A 21,146-nucleotide genomic window follows, 5' to 3' on the forward strand; every position below is an offset into this window, starting at 1 on the left:
AGGGAAAATTAGGCAGTTTGGGATCGACATGTACTCACTGCTATATTTAAAATGGATAACAAACAAGGACCTACTGTACAGCACAGGAACCTCTGCTCAATGTTACGTGGCAGTCTGGATGGGAGGGGAGTTTGGGGGAGAATGGATACATGTATATGTATGGCTGAGTCACTTTGCTGTGCACCTGAAACTACCACAACATCGTTAATCAGCTGTACTCCAATATAAAATAAAAAGTTTAAAAATATCCTCCTTTCTCACTCCTCCCCAGTTTTTATCTTCCTTGTGTTCTCTGTTTTGGTAAATTTCATGAACATCTACCCAGTAGCTGAAGGCATTTAACATTTTTCCTCATCATGCACTTTCAATCCATCAGTAAGTCATCAGTTCTAACTTCAAAATAGATCTCAGCCTGCTTTACTTCTCTGTTGCCATGACTCTACACCAAACTCCCGCCATCTCTTACCTGGACTTCTACAGTAGCCGACCCGCTTACCAGGTTCTCCTTGCTTCAATTCTTGTCCTATTCTACTCAGTTCTTAAGAGCATCCAGCATATTATTTTAACACATAAATCCTATGTAATTTTCTCACATAAACTCTCCTATGACTTCCTATAGCACTTGAAATAAAATCCACACTTCTGTAAGACACGACATGATCTGGCTATTTTCTCTTACTCCAATCAAATGTAATACTCCAAGAAAATGCACTTTGTCCTTAGCTTACTAAACTTTAGTCACTCTTAATTCCTGTCTTAGTTTCCTAAGGGTGCTATAATACATTACCAAAAACTTGGTAGCTTAAAACAGAACTGGATAGTTCTGGGTGCCAGAAGTCTGAAATCAAGTAGTTGGGCAGGTTCGGTTCTTTCTGGAAACTCTGAGGGAGGATCTATTCCATGACTCTCTCCCAGTTTCTGGTGATTGTTAGCAACCCTTGTCATTCTTTGATACATAGGTGCATGATTCCAATCCCTGTCTCCATTTTTACATGACATTCTCCTTTACATGTCTCTCTGTGTGCTCTCCTCTTCTTATAAGAACATAGTCATTGGACTTAGAGCCCACCTTAAATCCAGTATGATTTCATCTCAAGATCTTAAACTAATTACACCTATAAAGACTATATTTCCAAATAAGGTCACATTCCAAGGTTCTGGCTAAACATGAATTTGGGGGGAACACTATTTAACCCACTACTCTCCTTATGTTATTACATTCTCCCAGATCATTCATCATCTACTCGTCAGGTAATTCATCTTTTTGAAGTCACTTCCTCAGAGAGAACTTCCTTGACCTTGTCTTCCATTCTTAATTATAGCCCCCTGTTGTTTCCTTCACAACACCAGCCAAACATGTATAATTTCAGTGGAGTATTTAAGTTTACATATATGTGTATGTATACATATATACATACTAAATATAAATGTATAAATGTAAGAAAAAACATTATATAGTAACGTGTTTATGTGTATGTGTGTACACGCACATGCTCTGTATGATCAGTTAAGAACATAGGATATTTCTCTTTTTTTTGGAGTATTTCTTAATTTAACTTTGTCATCATGCATACTCAAAGGAAGCTAGCAAGAAACAGCTGGAGTATTTAAGAAACGGAGAAGAGTAACAAAATTACTTGAGGAGTAAAGAGTACAAGTGAGGAAGAAAATAAAATGAACAAAAACACCTGTAAATCTAAACGGGTGTTAATGATAAAATATGAGAAAATAATGGAAAGGAAAAGGGAAGACATAAGGCAATAACACTTTGTATTATATGAGCTGTTGAGAAAAAACATCTAAAGTTCAAGAAAACTAAATATAAAACTTGTAGTCTGTTAATCTGAGAGTAAGGATTATAGAGTTCTCTGATAGATCTGCAAAAGGAAATTTTTTTTGTTGCTTCCATAAAAACTAGCTTGCCGAAGGCAATAACATCTTAAGAAAAGGAAAGAAAGTTGCCTTCTCAGTCATTCATATTAAATCTAACCTTGATAGAAAATAATAAAAGAGTTAGATGAGTGGCTATGGATACTCTGCTTGATATGATAGTTAAATAAAACCTTTATATACTTTAGCAAAATCTGCATTTTTAGAGTTACACTTTGGCAATACATTTCAATTTTTGACACATCTTCAACATTAATATAAATGAAACTTCGTTTTGAGTATCTACAGCAACCTTTCTTACTACAATATCTTGAAAATGGAATTGCTTTATGTCCAAATAAATATTTAAAATTGTTTGAATAGCACTGAAAATGTGAACGTAAGTTAATTCCTTGACGACTTTAGAACTACATTTCTTAAGGACTAGGACACAGCATTCTTCCTGTGTTGTTTATGGCATCCAACATCATTTAGTTTAGATAAGCAAATCAAGACTGATTGCCATGTAATCCAATGTAAAGAGTTGATTAGTGCTTTGAAAGAAATAGATCCATAAGTAAAAATTTTAAAGGGGGGAAGGAAGGAGGGAAGGAAGGAAGGGAGTCTTACCATATGATCCAAGATATCAACTGTACTCTTTAGCTTAATACTAGTTACATCCTCTAAAAACAATACCAGGTAAAGACTATTTTATACTGGAAACTTTTTTAGGCTGCGATATATTAAGTCCCAATGTTAACAACCATAAAATAAACATAATTCCAGACATTTATCAGTAGTTTAAAAGAATATTAATATAAACCTCTACCTAATTATCATTTACTATGTATGCATTTTGGTGGTTGGTTTGTAGAATTAAAGTTCTGCACAGAGTAGTGAAACAAAAATAATATAACTTTTTAAATCTTCATTCTGGTGCTGGTTATCTTTCTATACAATGAGTGTAACTATTACAGGTTACAAAATTTTCATGCTCCAAATTATCTGGGAAGTATATCACACAATTTCTATCTTCTATAATCTGGAAAGTATATCACATAATTTATTTCTATCTTCTATAATCTATCTTCTTTACACTTTAAAAAAAATCAAACTAGGGTGAAAGTCACATTTCCTCAAAGATTTTTTATTTCATTAATTTCGTACGGTTGGCCAAGAAGTAAGTTTGTGTGATCTAGCCATTAAAAGGGAGTAATTATATTAAATGAATTTTGAAAGTTAGACATCTCCAGCTGTTAAATATAGAAAGATCTGGAAGATCTACTGTTTGGTTAAATAAAAAGGAAGGAAATAAACATAGAAGGGTGGGAGAAAAATATTTATTATTAAATAGAAATAAACCCAGCTATACATTATGGTAAGTGTAGAGTACTTTGTGTGTACTTTTGATGTGTAAGTACTTTGATAAGTAGAGTAATCTTCTCTGTATAGTGAATGTGCATGGAGAGCTGTCAGTATTTTAAAGGAAGACATTCTCATGAGTGTATATAAACAGGGAAAACAGCTGAGTTCCTGGCAAATATTAGTTGCTCAATAAACATTTGAATAAAATAATGACATTCAATAATTAATAAGAAAGTTCATTCTATTTCTAGAATGTTGAAATTTTACCATGATAAATAATCATTATATCATTAATATGTAATGATATTAAGTCATTACATGATCATTATATGATATAAAAATATCATTATAAACAAATGCTGAATTTTTATCTACATTTAGTTTGCATCTGTGTAGATGATCATATGAATTCTTTTCTCTATTAATTAACACAGAGAATTACATTCACTGAATTGTGAAAGTTAAAATAACTTTGCATTTCTGGAACCCAACTAGGTCCTGATGTCATATACTCATGTATTGCTTCATTTAATTAACTAACATTTTGGTAATATTTCAGGTCTTGCTTTAAGACTTTTTGGCCTCATGTAGCAGACAGACCTAAGAGTGGCCCTCATGTTCATCCATTCTATAAACCCCTCCCTTTGAGCATGGGCAGGGGGTTTATAGAAGGGATGAATATGGGGCGCACCTTTGAGCATCACAGGGCTTGTGATTTGCTTCTAACTAAAGAGAATATGAATGACAAAGGTAATGGAGATCATAACCATCATTACACACATGTGTGTATATGTGCATATACACACAAGCACTCACACACATACATGTATATATAGACATATATACAAATAATCACGTGATCTCAGAAGGAGACCCGGAGCTCCAGATCAGAATGCCGCCTAGCCCACACCTTGATTGCAACCAGTTAAAACTCTGAGCAGAGGACCTACCTAAGCTATCCTCAGACTTCTGACCCACAGAAACTGAGATAATAAGTGTGTTGCTTTAAGCATCTTAGGTTGTGGTAATTTGTTACACAGAAATAGAAAAATAATACACCTCATAAAACGACTTGGGAAGTGCTTCTTCATTTTAATTGTCTTTTAGAAATTTTAATAGTATAATTCCTCCCTTAAACGATAACAGAATTCACAGGTGAAGCCATCTGGCCCTGGATTTTTCTTTGTGAAAAGATTTTTTAATTGATGATTCCATTTCTTTCATGTGAAGTATTATTGGCACTTTTTAATTTCTTGGGTTAACATGGTTTAAGACGTGTTTTCCTAGGAATTTTCTCATTTCATCTACAGTTTCAAATTCATCAGCATAAATTGTGCTCAAAATAGCCTCATTATTTTGAACTTTACCAACCCACCAAAGAATTATCAGTTAATTTAAAAAAAAAAACCCAACGTTTAGCTTTGTTTATACTCTATTTAAATATATATATTTTTTATTTTATATTCCATTTTATTTATTTATTTTATTTTTTTAACATCTTTATTGGGGTATAATTGCTTTACAATGGTGTGTTTATTTAAATATTTTTACCTTATTAATTTTTGCTGCTAGCTTCATTTTTGCCTTCTTTCTATATACCCTAGGTTTTATTTGCTCTTTTATTTCCTAGCTTCTTGAGATAATGCTTAGATCATTGATTTTTGGCCTTTATTTTTTCTAACATATAATAATGATATAAATTTCTAAGTGGGGCTTTACCTCCTAATATGTTTCAATATGTAGTACCCTAATATCACTAAATTCAACATTTTTTTCCTATTTTTAGTTTGAATTCTCTGACCAACGAGTTAATTAGAAGCAAAGAGCATACTTTCCAAAAACTTAAGTACTTTCTATTTATCATTTTTTAATTTCATTTTTTGTATCAATTTCTAGCTTAATTCTGCTATTGTAAGAGAACATATTCTGTATGATTTCAATTCTTTGAAATTTGTTGAGTTTTCCTGTATGATCCACATTTGGTCAATTTTGGGAAATAAAATGCAAGATTCTCTATATATCACTGAAGACAATCTTGTTTATCACATTGCTCATATTATCATTATCTTTACAGATTTTATTTTCTTGTTCAGTCAGGTACTGAAAGAAGTGTTATAATATTCCACCATGACAAAGGGCATTTTAATTCTCTTTTTATTTCTGCTAACTTTTGTTCTCTATATTTTGAGTGTTTGTTATTAGGTACATAAGCATATAAAATTTCTACTTTCCTGGTATACCTTTTTTTTTTTTTTTCCGGTACGCGGGCCTCTCCCGTTGTGGAGCACAGGCTCCGGACGCGCAGGGTCAGCGGCCATGGCTCACGGGCCCAGCCGCTCCGTGGCATGTGGGATCTTCCCGGACCGGGGCACGAACCCGTGTCCCCTGCATCGGCAGGCAAACTCTCAACCACTGCACCACCAGGGAAGCCCCCTGGTATACCATTTTTTATATTTAAGTATCTCTCTTTTTATATTTACTATTTTTTATGAAAGACTGCACTTTCTGATATTAATATAGCTGCATCTGCTTTATTTTGTTACCTAGTATTATATGGTATATCTTTTCTGTCATTTTAGTTTCAACCTTTATTACCATATTTTAGATTTCTTTTATAAACTACACGTAGTTTAAAAAAATTCATTCAGGGCTTCCCTGGTGGCACAGTGGTTGAGAGTCCGCCTGCCGATGCAGGGGACACGGGTTCGTGCCCCGGTCCGGGAAGATCCCACACGCCGCGGAGCGGCTGGGCCCGTGAGCCATGGCCGCTGAGCCTCCGCGTCCAGAGCCTGTGCTCTGCAACGGGAGAGGCCACAGCAGTGAGAGGCCCACGTTCCGCAAAAAAAAAAAAAAAAAAAAAAAAAATGCATTCAGACAGTCTTTATTTCACAGTGACTATTTTTTCCACTTATATTTAATGCAATTACTTCCACTTATATTTAATACAATTACTTATATACACTTATTTAAAAGTTAAAATAATGATGTTGGTTGTAATATCAAATTTTAGTGAATTTCCTGGCCTTTTAGAGAATGGTAATGTAAATTAAATGAAACCCAGTGTTTCTGGATATGAATACCAAGATTTTTAATTTTTTTTTTTCAAAAAGCTTGTCCATAGAAGAAAAATAGTCACTCATGTGGATTACTCATTTTAATCTATGATGAAGAAAAGGAAAAATAGAAAAAATAACTAGCATTACCACAAAACTTTCCACCATACTCCAATAAAAATATAAATTGTTCCTATGAGTAAAATATAAGATATCTGGAGAATTTGTTATATAGCCAAAAGATGATTTTGCAACTTTCCAGGGACTTTGATGAACATTTTTAGCCACATATTAAATTTTTAATATTATAACTCTTCTACTTTTCCTATAACATTTATTATAATTTTATAAGTATATTTCCTATAACACTTATAATTTTATAAGTATATATATAAGTATAGGCTATTAAATTATTTTTCAAAAGATATTTGAATTCAAATATCTTTTGAATAATATCTTTTGAAAACTAATTTAATAGCCTATACTTATAAATAAGTATATTCAAATATCTTTTGAAAAATAATTTAATAGCCTATTCTCAAATATCTTTTGAAAAATAATTTAATAGCCTATCATAAGGCATATTCCTATTATGTGGTATTCTTGAAACAACACAGATTTCAACTGAAAATAATAATTTTGCAAAATAATAACTTTGTTATGAATATATAATCAGATTCCTTTTTAAAGTGCCTGTAGTGGTTATAATTAATGTTAAGTGAAAAAAGAGAATATGCATGTAATTTCAGCATTCACATTTTGCTGATTCACGTTTCCCTGAGTGTGCATTTGAAAAAGACAATGTAGTTACTGAAAGGTAGTTAGAATAAGTTGTTTTCCTTCCAGGTAAGTTCCTTCACATGGCAACACAAGTTCCTAGGCAGGGCTAGAAGGACAAGTAAGCCTCAATGCTGCCTCCTCTGGAAGCCTAATGAGGAAATAGGGGAGCCACAGAAGTGTGCAGTTTCTCCAGCCAACATTTGATGAATACCAGTGGTAGAATGGGGCAAATCATCAGAAAACTAGCTCCTTTCTCATTTTGCCAAACGAGGTGGTGCATCACCTCACTGGGATCCCTGGAAAAGCAACAGCAGCAGCCCTAAATCTGTGCAAATTCTACTGCCTCAGGCTATGCAGGAGTGGCTCATCAGACCCTCCTTCTTAGAGGGCCAGCTGGGTGCAATCATGACTCTTTTCTGGAATGGCCAAATAAGAATTGGCCCATAGTCTAATCTCATTGAGGCTGAACAGGTGTTTAGCCATGAAGCTGCAGAGGCCCCTGGAGGGTGTCTGGGGCTCCCTAGAAAAAAATAACTCACATATACTTTTAAAAAAGTACCCCAAGACCAGGTTTAATTTTATACTCTAAACTTCAGCAATTAAATTTAAACTGATGTACTATAAATAAGTTGCAATAGCCAGTTTTATGAGTTGCTAAAGTCTATAGAGTTGAACTACTTTTGGATACGAGAGAAAGACCCTTAATTCCTTCCATCCAAAATAAAGATTTTAGCTTAATGCAAATTAGATCTTCAACATCTGGTTCAACATTCACCTCTCAAAACAAGTCTTCCAAAAAAATAAAACTAAAATCCCCCCTAAACACACTTACTGTGATTATTTCCATATAACACGAAAGTATTTATCTATGTACCATTGTTTTACACTTATCAATCATGTTTTTAAAAGAAACAATTGGTAACCAGTTAGAGTGCAAAAATCTATAGCACTGAATTGATATCTTTTATTTTTTCTAAAGTCCCAGAATAGTACTGCATACACAGTAGCATTACAAATATGTTTCCTAAATAAACTTTTATTCTTACTTTATATTTTTCACATTTTAATGAGCAATTACATGTATAAAGCTGTATTCATCCATCTGTCTTTCAAATAAACATCCAAAATTATAAGCATCTTTGAATAAGATGAATAAGATGAATATCAAGAATAAAAATAGTCCCACTTTATTATGTTGGATAAGAGCAGTCTAATTAGAAACCAGCCTCTTGTTTAGTCAAGAAACTAAAAAAAATCCCATTTTTTGTAGGAGAAAATACATATTAAAATTTAAAAAAAAGAAATATATATAAATATGTATGTTTATATATATTATATATATTTATATATATACTTAAATGTGCTTATATATGCTATATATAAATACACACACATATGTACAAATAAATTTATGTACAATAAAAATAAAGAGAAATAGAAAAGGTAGGAAAAGAATAAAATACAAGTATTTACAATGTCTGTAATTGAAATAATATTACTATTTTGGACAGAACTGTAATAGGGATTTTGAGGAACAAAGATAGGTAAATTAAAATGATTCATATTAAACTTTATATGATCAGAAAACTGAGTATATATTAATATATAGTTTATTGTTTTATTATTATTAACAAAAATAATATATCTTTGCAATAATGCAAGTTCCTAATTTATTTTACTTATTATGTCCTTTTTCATTAATATATTGCTTTTCCCTCAAAAAATTTGAAGTACCTTTATTCTTATAGATTGATGAGAAATTAATAGTAAGTAACAACTAAGACCCTTATTTCTAACAAGAAGTTGTTTTAAGCTTCCCAAATAACTTCTCCTATTCTGGAAAAAATCATTTCTAAAATGTTTCTTAACACAATTAATCACCAGTGAAACAATATGCTGAGAGATCTCAAAAGTGCTTCCTCATTCAGTGTTATTCTAACCCAACTTTTAGATGTTAGTCTATAATTCATATCTCTTTGCTCACTTTCATATTAAACATGATATAAATGTTTGAATATAGGAAACCATGTTCAAATGTGCCCTCTAAATAAGTAGCTTGTGTTGAAATACAGATGCTTAAATAGGTCTAATCAGTAATGCATTAATGAATAGGAAATTACCTAACACAGAAATCTTTTGGTATCATATATACAAAGCATTACATTTCTCTCACGACAAAATTCCTGCATACGAACTATCTTTCATTATTTTGGCTACATATTCATGACTTCAATATTTTAAGTACCTATTCTGACTAGCTGACTAGTTAAAAATATTGATAAGTTAAATAATTAAAATGAAGTTATTGATTCGTTTCTTCCCTATCCCCTATCCACACCGGCACATAGGAAGCAAACATTTGATTCAGTTGTTATGTGTATATCTTCAAACTCTAAGGGATACACATTAATTTCCTTCTCCCCTTGCCTTACATATATTCCATGGAATTGCCCGCTGATATAGCTGTTGAATAAAATCTAAACACAGAGATAACACTGCCTTCTTCTATGAGTCATTCCTTTGGGTCCACTCCCATTTGGCTTAGGAGAAGGACACCCTTCTCTTCATGAGAGTAAAAACTCTGCATTACTTCTTACCGGCTGAAATTCTGCTAATGAGTCCTTTCTGGTTTTCACTTAGAGAGGCTAAAGGTGGTGATTCACAGTGGCAGGACTGATACTACTGTAATTATTAACTAGTAAGTCTGTGGGTATGTTTAGCACTTCTTCATGAAATGCGGAGATGCTTATCACCAATGGTACTATGCTTTGAGGCTCTAAGTAAAATTTTGAATCCACAATGGAAGTTCCACTTCACATCTTTTACTTTCTTATTTATTGAAATTTTCAATACTTGGTTTCCATTTGTTCCATCTGAAGACCTATTAAATTCCTCTTCTTCATTCGTTTGTTGGAGTGTAGTTATAAACCAGGCAGAAATTTCTGCTTTCAAAGGGATTATATTTAATGATATTAAACAAGATAAATAAATAAGATATTCAGTATCCAAATATATCCTTATGATTTTTGCACTGCTGTTATTTTTCCCAGTGGCCAATATTTGTAGTTATCCTTGAGTCCTATTTCTTTTCCCACCAGAAGATTCTATTAATACTGCCTTTGTAAGGTTTTTTTTCTCTGCTATTTTAATTCTTGCTACCACTACCATAATCTGAAGTACACTCGTGTAATCTCATTCCAGAATTATTATAACAGCCTCAATCCCTTTCTCCATAAGGTATTCTGCTAGAGTTCTTATCAATATATTAAGTACACAAATATGATCATATAAATCATGTGTTTGACAGTATTTGTTCTTATTCATTCAGCAAATATACACTGAGGAACTCACATAACAGTATTATTCTAGACCTTTGGAATATAATAGTGAACAAAAGAGACAATGCCTCTGACTATATGGAGTTTATATTATAGTAGAAGAAAACAAACAATAAACACATAGGGCCAGAGAAAAGAATATTGGATGATCTTTCTGATAAATTAGCATTTGAACAAAAGACCCAAGGAAAGTGAGAGAGTAGGTTTAGGGGCTATCTGTGGAGACAGTATGGTAAGCAGAAGGAATAACAGCAACAGCATACCCAGGTAAAGGGATATCAAGTTGGAATGAACTATGGGAAGGAAGGTATGAGATGAGTTCCTAGAGGAATTGTAAGGTGAGAAGTCATGAAGCATCTTAGAAACCACTCCATGGGCTTTGGGGATTTTATTCTGATGGGAAGCCAATGATGATTTAAGCCTTGATGTGACATGATCTGACTCATATTTTAAGAAATTTATCCTGCTTGGTTCACTGAAAAAGGACATATGAAAAGGATGGTGGTTCTGATCAAGGTGGTAATTTTGTAGGGGTGTTTCTGAAAATTGGTTAAATTATCAACAAATTATGAAGACAGAACTCATAGGATGACTCTAAGGCTTTAACTTTGTAAATAGTGCATGAAATTGCCATTAATTGATAGGTGGGAAACTGCAGGAGGTTTGTGGAGAGTGACAAAGACCAGAAGCTCAGTTTTTAATTTGTTATGCTTTAAATTCATATTGGATATACAAGTAGACATGTCAAATATTTAGTTGGATATACAAGTCTGAAGTTCAGGGGAGTGATCCAGTCTAGAGATGTAAATTATTCAGTTATCAGTGTCTAGATGGCACTTAAGCTGTAAAACAGGCTAGGATTATCAAGGGAGTAAATATAGGTAGAAAAGACTGCAGGGTCCACATAGATAATCCATCCAACTGGCCTCTCAGTTCCTTGATGTCATCAGTTCCAATGAGCTTCATTCCCTCTGTACTTCATCCATTTCCATGACCACAACTTGGGTCTTACCAGCACCTGGGAATGTTTTGGTCCTAAAATGCTTAAATCAAGCATTTTACCCTCTCACCACAATTCTGTATCCCTCTTCCTACACCCTGTTTTTCAAATTTATTGAGACCCTGAATACTCTGCTTCATCAATCCCTTCCTACCTTCACTGAAATTCTTATTCAGCTTAGACTTTATGACATTCTTGCTAATATTCTCAATCATCTTGCTCCATTGGCCTTCCACAGTAATTGACTGGCAGAACCACAGCCTGAAATTAAAATGACTGTAGGCATCCCCCCGACCCCCGCCCATACCTGGGCTACAGAGCACCGTTGGAGGAAAAGAAAACACACCTTTGAGTTTATTTATAACCACTACAAATTCACTGCCTACAAGTGTACCCCAACACTTTCCACTAATCCATCTATGGTCTACCTAATTCTCCCACAATCCATAATGGCTAGATGCATCTTCTCTATATTCCTGAAATATCTTAACCCATCATCTCCCCACTACTGTCAGCTAATTAGGTCTTTTTAACTTTGTGGGGAAAACAGAAACGATTAAATGGAAACTCTTGCAACTTTTTAAGATCCCCACCTACAAAAATGTTTGCATCAGTTTCCATTCTTTTTTTCTACTTCCATTTCACATCTGAAGCGACATTTCTCTTTCTGTGTAACATGCTCTGGAATCCATCTTTTTCTGTTTCATCCAATGACCTATTAATTAACTTCTCTTTCCTCAGTAAATTCTTTTCCCTCTCTATGTGCTTTCCGTATGTTTCAACACACTCAAATTTTCTCTCCTTAAAATAATTGTCTCTCAGCCTCATCGCTTATATTGGCTATTATTTCTTTTCACTTCCTTCATAATTAAACACTTAGAAATTGTTTCCTTAGCCACTGAATCCAATTCTTACCTTCCATTTAATTTCTTAGGCCACTGGAAACTTGATTCTACCTGAATTACTCCACTAAAATTATTCTCACCTAGACCACCCTTTATCCTCTTGTTGCTAAATTTCAGTGGGGCACTCTGTTGTTGAACTCTCAACATCCTGAAACTGCTAATAACCCTTTTCACCACCCTCTCTTGACCTTGGCATTCGTGATTACAAACTTTCCTGGTATTCTTTCCTGTAACCAACCTGTTTTATCTTTTTTGAGAAATACTCTTCCTCTTAATTTTCCCTTTCCCTTTCCTCTGACCTTTAAATGCTTTTCTTCCTCAGGGGTTTATTCTGAACTCTTATCTTCTCATTCAGAATACATTTTTTTGGAATGATTTCATCAGCTCCAACAGTGTCAATTAACTTTTCTACATGTTCAAGTTAATGGCTATAAATGATATCTAACCTTTAAATTCCAAAATCATTCATATATTCCAAACTCTGTCACCTCAATTTAATGTGTCCAAAACTGAACTCAATATCCCCCCTCCAGAAATGCTCTACCTCATGGGATTCTTGTCTCTATGTATGGTACCTTTATCCATTCAATTGCCAAATTAGAAAGTTCAAAATCATCCTTGACTCTTCAATAAGTTTTATTCTCCTTCCTCCAAACAACCACTTATTCTTGTGTGTTCACTAAGTCCTTAATAGCTCATGAATCAGTTTATTCCTCTCCATTCTCACTGTCACTTGATAGGCTCATACTAAAAATTTATTGTTTTAAACAAAATAAAATGTTGACTTTCCCCTGAGACATTGCCTCAATTAGTTTTATAATGTAGTAGGACAGACAAAAAAAAATCACCATTATCATTTTTGTCATCCCTCCTTTGGATGACTGCAAGAGCCTTTTTCAATGGTTTTCCTGCTTAGTCGTTTCTCTAAATCACTCTCCACTAGAGTCAGAAAAATGTTTCTAGAGGACAGAGCTGATTAAGTGACTCTCCTGTTTAAAGACTTTAATGGGTCCTCATGTTCTTTAGTATAGAGTACAATTTTTTTCCATGAAATTACTTCTTGCCCTGGATTAATCTTTTACCTTCTATCTCACCACTACCTCCCATCCTTCAGCTTATTTCATCCTCTAGCCACTGTAAGTTATTTTCTAATTTTCAACTTATGCATATAGTATTTCCTTACTTAAAATTCCATGTTCCACCTTTCTCAGTTGTCAAACTTCAACTCATTCTACAATTAGATATTATTTTCTTTTATTTGCCCTCCTTGATCCTCCAGCCCCTTTTTACTCCCATCAATTGGATTACGTGATCCTCTTATTTTCATTTCATCCTGTGCTTACATTATATTGTAATTAGTTTTTACCAACCTGTCTACTCCACTATATTGTAAGATTCTGAAATAAGAAACTGTGAATTGTTTACCACTGTATTCCCAAAACCTAAACAAATGTCTAGCAAACAGCATACACTCAAATATACACTGAATTCTGACTAAACAAATACGAGAATGAAAGTTAGTAATATAGCAATATAATATTCAGGCTGAAAGAAATGAAATTAGATAAAAATTCAGACTCACATATTTTATTTCCTTATCTTTTGAAGCAAGTGAGTAGAACATTGGCATTTTTTGAATAATCAAATTAAGATCAGTTTTGGAGACTTTAAAATTTTAATGCTATCTACAATATGAAAAATATATAACCTGGTCTAAATAGCACCCTCAGGAAATTGAATTTGTTTTAAATTCTGTGGAGTGTTTACTCAAATTGCTAAGAACCATCAGGAAGACCATTAAAATGAGAACAGAAAGTACAAAAACATGGAATGTACAATTCTGGTTCCTCAGTGGGGAAAGAATTAATAGAGCTGGAGAATGTTCAGGACAGTGTGCATATCAAGCCCAAGGATACCAATTAGATGCATACTCACTTATTCATCACACTCTAGAAATAAAGAGAACCATTAGCATTTGAATAACGGAAACTTAGAACAATTAAAATACTAAGTTGTGTAGGAAGCAAATTTATAGAGCTTCTCACTCCGGGGTAACAAATAGAAAGAAAAACAAGGGAGGAACTGAATAGCCCCAGTGGCATTCTTGCTGTAAGTCCTGGATGAGGCAATGAGGTGGACTTGATTCAAACACTGATAATAGAACTGTGAACTATCAGGACACTTCGACACTTGACCAGTGTGTTCAGTAATTTGTTTCATATAGTCTAGGGTTTGTCCCACATTACTCTTTATTAGATTTTGTCCATAGTAACCCTCAAAAAGAATCAGAAATAATAGGAAAGTAACTAGCTAGTTTTTATCAGTTTATAAATAATCAGAAAGTTTCTTAAACCAAATGACAAAGAGAAACTCCCCTCATTGTATACATTAATCTGTTTAGATCTATATCACGAAATTTAACTTTTGTGGACAAGCCAGCTGAGCTACTAAAACCCACCTGCAGACTTAGACCTAGCTCGCAGTCTGGGACAAATCCTGGCTCCAGGCTGAGGTTCCAAATCCTTTATGTCACCAGCTCATGGGCTCAAAACAGGACAGTGATCTGTCACACTACTGGTACCACATGGACCTGCATATCCACAGCTCTCCAGATACCAGGTTCAGCTGGTATAGCAGTATAACTATTCATGCTTTATACCTGTTTTTCAGCATCTAAAATCCCCTTGGCTATCAGAAACTGAGTTACCTAGACCTTACCCTGGCCTTCCTAACGGCCGGCCTGATGACCTGACAACTTGATAATGAGGGATATCCCTGACACCTATACATTTCACAAGCTCTTCATTTTTAATAATGGTAATATTTTAAATTTAAAACACTATAGAAAAATGGTATATTAAAAAAGCACTTAATAATGATATTTTACCCTTTAGATTTTAATTATCTATTTCCTTTTTATTTTTATATGTAAATATATGCTATGTTTTTACACTGGAGGTTAATCTGTGATCTAATTTTTATGAATGAAAAATATATGCAGAATGTAGAATATCTTTGATACAAATTTTCAAAGACAATTTTAAGTTAACATAATGGGCCATATTTTTCTTAATGATAGAAGGGTTTATTTTCTAAGATAACTATGTGATTTAGAAAAATCTGCAAGTTCTATTTGTAGCAGCAACTGATTTCCAGTTTACAAATTTAAAAACATACTTTTTGAAATTCTTTTCAGAAGAAAGCCATTATAAAACTTCCTGAATTGCCCCTGAAAATAATGAATGAGTGATTCTCTGTTATTATTAGCATTAAAACTGAGACTTGTTGAATTTTCAAAAAATGTACTTAACATATTGTTAAAAATATTAAATAATAAAAATATTAATGCAAACTATATTCCTGGAGTCACTCAAATTTATTCTTACCAGATATGCAAATTTATTTATAATGACATTTGCAAATTTGACATTTGCAACTTTTTATACATGCTTACTATTTGAAAAAATGCAAAATTCACTTTTTCCTAATGCTTCAGAAATAATATTTATATCCACCCACAGAAAATTTTTCAATTTTTAAATATGCCATTTATATTTAAAGATGTATCTGATATTTCTATTATACTGGTAAAGAAATTACTCCACAGCTACATATCCTTGTGAGAGACCATTCATTCAACACTTTATATATTCTGTTCAATGAGAAAAAATTATAGGAACTTGAATTTCTTACCAATGAAAATTTCATCATACAATGGGTTTAGTAATACACTGTCAACATTTATAAAAAAGACACAACTTTAGAAATGGATAATGGATAACAGTATTCAGATAATCTATTAGAAAGGCCTTTTTTTAAAGAAGGAAAAAGTAATATGAAACTTCAAATGGACTTAGGTTATGTATAATTTAATCTGACTTTCAGTTTTCTAACGGGGGCAAAAACAATAGCTTAATTCAAAGCCTTATTCTTAAATGACTGAAGCAACTCTAGACACCATTACCATTTTACCTTCATACTTAGACTACTTTATATAAGCTTTATAAAGGATTAAAAAGTGATTTTATTACCTAGCTCTTGGTAATATCCTCTCAATATCTCTTTAACAGTGGGAAACACTAAATGTATGTATACTGTTAACACCCTAGATTGTCTTAGCTCTTATGTACTCTGACATTTGTGTGATGTTTTCCACTCTACAAAAAGTTATAAAGTAAGCACTACCATTGAATTTCAGAAAATGTAGGTAGCAGTATAAAATACCCATCATCATGGTAAGGGATGGCCAAGAGAGAACCTATATCTTCGTAATATTATAAATTATGTCCAAAGAAAAAAAGACATACACACATGTAGTATAAAAATACAGACAAATATACAGTTCACTTTTAGCTTTTGGGAATTAAGTTGATTAAGTTCGCCTTTAGGTCACCATCTTTCCTTTCTGTGACCTTTTTCCCCTGTAAGGGGCTCCTTTCAGTAACTAGGATTTATGCTGACTCAATCTTTCATGTTTAGAAACTTGCTTTCTTGAAAGGATATGATAAACTAATTTATTTTAATATGTAAATAGCAGGTAAGAGTTTTATGGTCACATGCAGAAGAGAGGTGTTTAGTTTAGTTTAGTTTTGAACAAGGGACAAATCCTCTTAAAACCAACTTATCTCTAATCGCAGAATTCTTTCAGGAATCAGTGAACAGTGAGGGAGGTATTTTAAAGGAAATGAACTTTTTCTTCTAATAAAAGTTGAATGCTATGCACAAACATAACACAAAGCAGCAGGATGAAATTACATCACATAAGCAGTCACCTACACTACTACACTGACTTATATTTCATCTTGTCTTATGCTGCAGTATAATAGGTTCAGGGACTAAATATAAGCAGCTATCTGAAGACAGTACATTTTTTTTCCTGCATAAATTTAGACAATGAAAACAAAAGGAAGGGAAAGGACTAAAACATGTTGTTTAGCCTACTTTAGGAGCATTATGAAGATTAGACAACATCATGAGACACATGAGAGTGAGACAGGAGAGAAAGAGCTACAATTGAAAGTTATCTTTTTAACACTTCAGTGGTGTCTTAAAGTAGTTATATACTTCAGCTAGATGCCTAGATGAAGTATAGCTAAAAACTGACAACACAGGATTCTGTGTGTTCCACATTAAACCTCACAGTGCTAAGTGAAAAGCAAGCAGTGATACAAATTTATGCATTGGCTGTTTGTTGAAATAAATTGAATTTTATTACTTTAGATATACACCATGAACTCATGTTTGTGCCTCAAGCATGAAATCACAGGAATGTTGTTTTACTCAATGTTTTCTGAAATCAGACATCACAGAAAGGACTACAATGTTCCAATACTAGACTATCAATCTCTTGCTATTGCCTAAAAATGATAATCTTTTAAAACTTTCAAGCACTTTCTCCAATTTTCTAGAAGCTTCCTGGGTAAAGCAGGAAAGAAACAGCAATATCAAGAATCAATACTGTGAAAAAAATGGGCTGATAAAATAATTTTTTCTCAGTAACTAGAAAGTATATTGCAACTGAAATCATACACTTATTTACAATGGTAAACTCTCAAGTTCCAAAAAACTTTAACTTTTTTTGTAGCCCGTTAGTAGGACATAAGGTGTTTACACATACTAATGAAGCTTTTATTCTTATTTTTAGAATCAACATATGGAGATGAATTTTATGAGTATTAAAACTTTTTAAAACACTAAATGACACCTCAGAGCAAGTTCACATTTTTGTATTAGTTACTGCAATAGCTATAAAGTTTTGAAAGAAACTATTTCAAAAAGTTACCTGTATGACAACTTGTATACAAGTAACTCTGATGATCTGGTATGTACATAATTCATTTCGTCAATAGTTAAATTTAAGGAAGAATCTAACTTACCGGTGGATCAGCCCCCTTAGAACCAGTCAGCCCTCCTGTTAGGGATTCGATATCCTGAAAAGGGGAGAGGTGTTGATTGTAAAATGCCACTCAACAGCATGGAGAATTTCCCAGTCCCACAGTGTAATATTTTCTTTAGCTACAAAGTTAGGGCAGTCAGCTATATTTTTGTTTTGTTTTGAGACAATCTTACACACTGTAATGCTATACCAACTGTCATATCTAAAAATCTAGATATTTTCTCCAACTCTGTATAATCTGTAAATAGAAAAAAAATACAAACAGACTAATTATTTTTGAAATATGTAAAGAAAATGGCTCTAGGTGGGAAAGCAGATGTTTCATTCTCTAAGAAGCTGAAGTGAGGGCAGAACAGAAAAAAGAAAATTTAATGAAACTGCAATTTAATATATTATTTGCAAATACTGAACCCATGGAAAATGCTTAAACTACAAAAAAATCTAATTATCTACAGTTCACTCTATTACTATACATAGAAGATGAAAATATTAACAGATATGGACAGATTAGCTATTCTTTTATAAGGATTGATTTCTAATCTTAAATCGGTAACCACAGTAGATCATGCCTGAGAAATGATTACAATTGACAAAGGTATCACAAATGAAGAAATGGGTGATGCTGTGACAAACTCGAGAACAAGTGCACTGTTTTAGGAACTAGAGCTCAGCCTTATCAGTTGTACGGCTTTGGTCCCAGGGTTACTAATCATATGGCTTTTTCAAAAGAAGCTAGAATTTTAGGTTTTTAAGTAAAATCTCTCAGGACTTTAATGTTTGCAACTGTTTTAATTTTTAAACCATCCCCCCACTCCTCCCAAACGAAAAAACAAAACAACAACAACAAAAAAACCTGTCTGCTCATAGGTAGATGAATAGGAGTTTGGGGCTAAATTGGTAAGTTACAGTTTTTGCTAAAATGTTTCTTTATTGTGACCCTGGTCACTTCTTATCTGTTTGCATCTAGTTGAATGGATAGGTTTGAGGAACCTGGGGAAATGTATTTCAGTAAGAAATCAAAGATGAAAGAAAGATGATTGAGTAAAGATAGAAGGAAAAGAAATTTAAATATCTATGATCAGAGAAACAGCCAACACCTGGATATCATTAAGAAGACATGCTACTAATTCACTTGGGACTCAATTACATCATTTCACTGGTATCTCAAAAATGGGGAATCTTAACAATAAATATGGGACTCAAATGAGCACGTGCAGGAAACATTAAAGGCAGGGCAGGGAAGAAGGAAGGGATGGTGTGGTGAGAGTTTCCATCTGAAGGAGCTGACTTGATGAGTGATGAATTTCTGCATGCATATTTTATTAAGGGCCATGAATGATAAGGCAACCACAAGAATGCTTGCCAAGAAACTTACTGTCTTCTTCGTAATGCATATATTGTATATAATATTTTTTCCTACCCAGCATCCCTTTGAGGAACTTCTTCCCTCTCCATTCTAGTTCTAAAAGAGGCTTATAAAAATTGTTTCAAATGTTGTAGGGGCCTGCCAGAGAATTAAGGCAATATGGATTCTGTAAGATATAATGGGAGTGTCTTAAGTCCTTGATAATATCATTTGAGCAATGTTTGAAACTGGATGTTCTCCCTGCCTGCAACTTTAAGATAAGTTTCTGGCTCCCAAACACTAAAAGATCCTAATTAATATGTCTGCAATATTAAGTCTATTTTGAAAAGGCCCTCCCTCTCCATCCTATTGAAATTCTTTATTCCAACACCACGCATACCATAAACAATCAAATCATCTAAATTATTTGATCTTACGTGATCTTTAACATTTCTATTGTTATCTAAGTAAATCATGTCAGTATACAATAAAATTAAGCATGAAACATATTTATAAATTGGCAAACAAAATTAGCATTCCTTTTGAATCCAAAGATTAAAATATAATCTAAAAATTGTTTTAGAATTTCATGGAGTGAAATAAAATGGTAATAAAATGGCTAAAGTATTAGATTAACAAAATAAAACACACAGACCTTTGCACTTTTTGATAATACTCCTGTCATGACCATGACAAAAAACAAAGTTCTATTCACATGAAAAGTTTCTTCCAAGCACATTTTAAATGAAAAGAACAAAAAAAAGGTGTTAAGTATATTTTGAGTTAATACCTTCGTTATTCATAGAAAGGCATATAAATTATATTAACAATAGAATTTCTGATGACATTATCAGAGAGATAATAGGGAAATTAATTCAGAGAAAAAATATTTTAGCAATTTAGTTGAGGCATTTTGTCATCTTGTTAATTAAAAGTTCTACCATGATTTCTTGCCATCGTAGAAAATTTGGGCCAATGCTCAGATCTGTAAAATTTTAAACTTTTCATGATAGTCATGGTCTTGAAAAAAAAATAAAGCAACAATAGAATTTTGAAGATGAATGGAAAAGGCATTGGTATTTCTGTTTTTTAACATGTTGAATTAAAGCAAATTATGAACTCATGGCTCTAAAGAGAATACAGATATATTCTTTTATTCTGTTTATTCTTTTAATTAAAAAATCTTTTTTTATCTTATTTTCTATTTTGGGTGTAAGTTGAGAGAGAGTGTCCTACTTGGATAGATGCCGAAATTAAACATGGCTTATCTATCACTTGACACAAAAAAAATTTTCAGGTGTGAATAACAAGCATAAGTGTGCATGAATGCATTTATGTTGTAAAATTACTAGGTGAAATAAATCCCTTGAGAAACTCTGAAAATAGTTGAAAGTGAGTCAGTCTTTCTGATGGTTGCTGAATATCTTATCTACAAAATATAACTTAAATCTTTGACAAATTTGTCTATCTTGTTATTTACATGTATTTTTATAGAGATAACAAAAAGGGAGACACTAAAAAGTAAAAACATTGATTTCCTAGATGGTTTTTAAACTTACTACTGTAATAATGTTATTTGTTTGATTAAAACATTC

The 21,146-nt window shown here is 32.9% G+C and overlaps 1 protein-coding gene across 17 annotated transcripts in view; it reads right to left on the reverse strand.

Annotated features, from left to right (window-relative positions):
- PPFIA2 (PTPRF interacting protein alpha 2) overlaps positions 1-21,146 on the reverse strand; it is a 475,585-nt gene that overhangs the window by 372,523 nt on the left and 81,916 nt on the right. For 12 of the 17 annotated variants that reach the window (XM_049694307.1, XM_033407163.2, XM_049694309.1 and 9 more), the window contains one exon: positions 18,187-18,240. The exons of the other annotated variants lie outside the window; for them this stretch is intronic. In XM_049694307.1, the coding sequence (XP_049550264.1) occupies positions 18,187-18,240 (54 nt within the window). The remainder of the gene's footprint in view (positions 1-18,186; positions 18,241-21,146) is intronic. 17 annotated transcript variants of the gene reach the window in all.

The sequence above is a fragment of the Orcinus orca genome, chromosome 11 (assembly GCF_937001465.1).
Source record: "Orcinus orca chromosome 11, mOrcOrc1.1, whole genome shotgun sequence".
In the NCBI taxonomy this organism is placed as follows: Eukaryota; Metazoa; Chordata; class Mammalia; order Artiodactyla; family Delphinidae; genus Orcinus; species Orcinus orca.